Source organism: Arachis ipaensis, chromosome B02 (assembly GCF_000816755.2).
Source record: "Arachis ipaensis cultivar K30076 chromosome B02, Araip1.1, whole genome shotgun sequence".
Taxonomy (NCBI): Eukaryota; Viridiplantae; Streptophyta; class Magnoliopsida; order Fabales; family Fabaceae; genus Arachis; species Arachis ipaensis.
This window is the reverse complement of record NC_029786.2, coordinates 11,620,059-11,623,975: the sequence shown is the minus strand read 5'-3', so window position 1 is coordinate 11,623,975 and position 3,917 is coordinate 11,620,059. Positions and strand designations below refer to the sequence as shown.

Sequence of the window (3,917 nt, the reverse complement as noted above, 5' to 3'; positions counted from 1 at the left end):
TCCCGAGGCAAGGAGACGCGCCGCACATCGCGAGGTCGCGAAGACAGGAGGTCCAACAGGACACGACAACCCGTAATAATGGGCACCACCCCGTTCCACCATTCCATCCTCGAGGTCCGGCTGCCGAAGCACTTCGACAAGTCGACGGACATGAGGTACGATGGGACTCAAGACCCCCTAGAACACCTCACTGCCTTTGAAGCAAGGATGAATCTAGAGGGAGTAGGGGACGAGGTGAGATGCCGAGCTTTCCCGGTAACCCTCGCGGGACCCGCGATCAGGTGGTTCAACGGCTTACCTCAGGGATCCATCCGCGGTTTCGCGGACATCAGTCGTGGCTGCCAATAAACGGCAGTCCGGCTACTCCCAATCTCGGCAACCTGGTAACGGAGAAAGACCGAAAGAACAAAACATGGAGGAGGCGCCAAACAAGGCTCCCAGGTCGTTCCCCTGGGTCGGGAAATTCGCCAACTACACACCACTCACTCTTCCCATCATGGAGGTTTATCAGCAAATAGCTGAGAAGGGGATCCTATCGAAACCCCGACCACTTAAGGACCGGACGGGAGGAAACAAGAACCTCTATTGCGACTATCACAAGGGCTACGGCCACCAAACGCAGGACTGCTTTGACCTGAAAGATGCACTGGAGCAAGCGATAAGGGAAGGCAAGCTAGCAGAATTCTCCCATCTTATCAGAGAGCCGAGGAGACGCTATCGCGACCAAGACGAAGAAGCCAAAACCCGTTCGGCGAAGCGGCGACAAGAGCCAGAAGATAGAGACCACGGCCTCACTGTGATAAACGTGGTGACAGCCAAAAACACCGCGCCAAAGTCCCGATCAGCGTACAAGAAAGATGCTAAGGTCTTAGCGGTTTCCTCCTCGTTGGCGCGAAACCCTAAGAAGTTTCCGTCCATTTCTTTCGGCCCGGAAGACAAATGGTTCGACAATGCCCCGGAAAGCCCCCCCATGGTCATCACGGCCAGAGTGGGAACCGGCCTCGTTAAACGCATCCTTGTCGACACAGGGGTTGATTCAAACATCATGTTCCGCAACGTATTCGACGCACTGGGGCTTAGGGACGCCGATCTGACGACCCATCAACACGGGGTCATTGGATTAGGCGACAACTTCATTAAACCTGACGGAGTAATATCCCTACCGATCTCGGTAGGACAGAACCAAGGTCGAAGATCGACAATGGCCGAGTTCGTGATCCTCCGAGATTCCACCGCCTATAACATCATCTTGGGAAGGAAAACGATAAACGATGTTGAAGCGGTAATCAGCACGAAGCTGCTGATCATGAAGTTCGTTACTGATGAAGGATCAATAGGGTCCATAAGAGGGGATCTCGAGACGGCGGTCGCCTGCGACAATGCCAGCCTCTCCCTGAGAAAGAAATCAAAGGAGGCGTCTGGTGTGTTCTTGGCTGACCTGGACGCCAGGGTAGACGACAAACCTAGACCGGAACCAGAAGGGGACCTGGAGAAATTCATAATCGGCGACACGGAGGAGAAATTTACGTTCATTAACAAGAACCTCCCACAAGAGTTAAAGGAGCCCTTGATCGAGATGATAAGGGCCAATAGGGATTTGTTTGCTTGGACACCTGCCGACATGCCGGGTATAGACCCGGAAATCATGTCACATCATCTAACCGTCAGGCCGGGAGCACGCCCGGTGACGCAACGCAGAAGAAAGATGTCGACGGAAAGGGCGGAGGAAGTGGCCAAGCAAACGGCCAGCCTCCTAGAAGCAGGTTTCATACGAGAAGTTGAGTACTCGACGTGGCTCTCAAATGTGGTCCTAGTGAAAAAGCACAACGGCAAATGGAGAATGTGTGTGGACTACTCTGACCTTAACAAGGCATGTCCAAAGGATTGTTTCCCCTTCCCCAACATAGACGCGCTGGTCGACGCTGCGGCGGGCTACCGTTACCTGAGCTTCATGGACGCATACTCCGGGTATAACCAGATACCGATGCACCGACCAGACGAGGATAAAACGGCGTTTATAACGCCAGGGGGAACCTTCTGCTACAAGGTGATGCCGTTCGGCCTAAAAAACGCAGGAGCGACATACCAAAGGCTGATGAGCAAGATATTCCGGGATCTTATAGGCAGAACGGTGGAAGTCTACGTCGACGATGTCCTCGCGAAAACAACGCGATCAGACGACCTCCTGGAGGATCTGGAGAACGTATTCGCATCTCTCCGGCAAAACGGCATGAGATTGAACCCCCTCAAATGTGCCTTCGCCATGGAAGCTGGCAAGTTCTTAGGATTTATGATAACTCAGAGAGGGGTAGAGGCCAACCCGGAGAAATGCCAGGCGGTACTCCAGATGAAGAGCCCAGGTTGCATTAAGGACGTCCAAAGATTGGCGGGACGGCTGACCTCGTTATCCCGGTTTCTCGGAGCGTCGGCAGCAAAAGCCTTGCCATTCTTTAACCTCATGAAAAAGGGGATGGCGTTCGAGTGGACACCTGCATGTGAGGAAGCTTTTCAACACTTCAAGGAAATCCTGGCGGCACCACCTGTGTTGGGGAAGCCAAAGGACGGAGAGCCGCTATACCTGTACCTCGCCATAACAGGAGAAGCCCTGGCCGCAGTTCTGGTGCGGGAAGAAGGGAGGGCCCAACAGCCGGTCTATTTCATAAGCAGAGCCCTGCAAGGGGCAGAATTAAGGTACATCAAGCTAGAAAAGCTAGCTTTGGCGCTCTTGACCTCCTCACGAAGGTTGAAGCAATACTTCCAAAGTCACCAGGTTGTCGTGAGAACGGACCAAGGGATCCGACAAGTGCTTCAAAAACCCGACTTAGCGGGGAGAATGATGACTTGGTCCATTGAACTCTCCCAATACGACATACGGTACGAACCCCGGCAAGCCATCAAGGCGCAGGCGATGGCAGATTTTCTGGTGGAGGTAACTGGGGACCCAACCGAAGAAGCGAGCACACGGTGGAAGCTCCATGTGGACGGTGCCTCCAACCAGACGTTTGGAGGCGCCGGGATCATCCTGGAAAGCCCGGTTGGAGTCGTATACGAACAGTCGATCAGGTTCGAATTCCCCGTTTCGAACAACCAGGCAGAATACAAAGCTCTTGTAGGGGGTTTAACTCTAGCAGCAGAAGTCGGGGCAACAAGGCTAGAAATATGCAGCGATTCTCAGGTCATCACCTCCCAGGTAAACGGGAGCTACCAAGCCAAAGACCCGCTATTACAAAAATACTTGGAGAAGGTCAAAAGCTTAAGCCAAAAGTTTGAGGAGGTCACGATCCACCACGTGCCTAGAGAAAGGAACACACGGGCAGACCTCCTATCAAAGTTGGCCAGCACCAAACCGGGAGAAGGTAACCGATCTCTTATCCAGGGTATGGCGAGAGAGCCGGCAGTCACCCTGCACGTGACAAGACAGAGCCCTTCGTGGCTAGACCCCATCACTAGTTTCCTGGAAAACGGCAAACTCCCTGACGACGAGAAGGACGCGGCGAAACTGAGAAGGGAAGCAGCCAAATACGCCGTCATCCAGGGACAGCTGTTTAGGAAAGGGCTCAACCAACCCCTATTAAAGTGCTTACACCCCGACCAAACGGACTACGTCCTCAGGGAAGTCCATGAAGGCTGCTGCGGACACCACATAGGAGGCAAGGCCCTGGCAAGAAAATTAGTTCGAGCCGGATATTATTGGCCGTCAATGATGGCAGACTCCAAAGAGTTCGTCAAAAAATGCGTCAAGTGCCAAGAAAATGCCAATTTTCACAGGGCACCGGCCTCCGAGTTAAGCTTGTTAACGTCCTCCCGGCCATTCTCTCAATGGGGAATCGACCTCTTGGGACCCTTCCCTGTTGGTCCCGGGCAGGTCAAGTACCTCATAGTTGCCATTGATTACTACACCAAATGGATAGAAGCTG

At 53.4% G+C, this 3,917-nt stretch overlaps 1 protein-coding gene across 1 annotated transcript in view; it reads left to right on the top strand.

Annotated features, from left to right (window-relative positions):
* Positions 413 to 3,917, top strand: part of LOC107626867 — a 4,843-nt gene continuing 1,338 nt past the window's right edge. Inside the window, exons 1-2 of the mRNA XM_016329758.1 lie at positions 413 to 1,937; positions 2,076 to 3,870. Of these exons, the coding sequence (XP_016185244.1) occupies positions 413 to 1,937; positions 2,076 to 3,870 (3,320 nt within the window). The remainder of the gene's footprint in view (positions 1,938 to 2,075; positions 3,871 to 3,917) is intronic.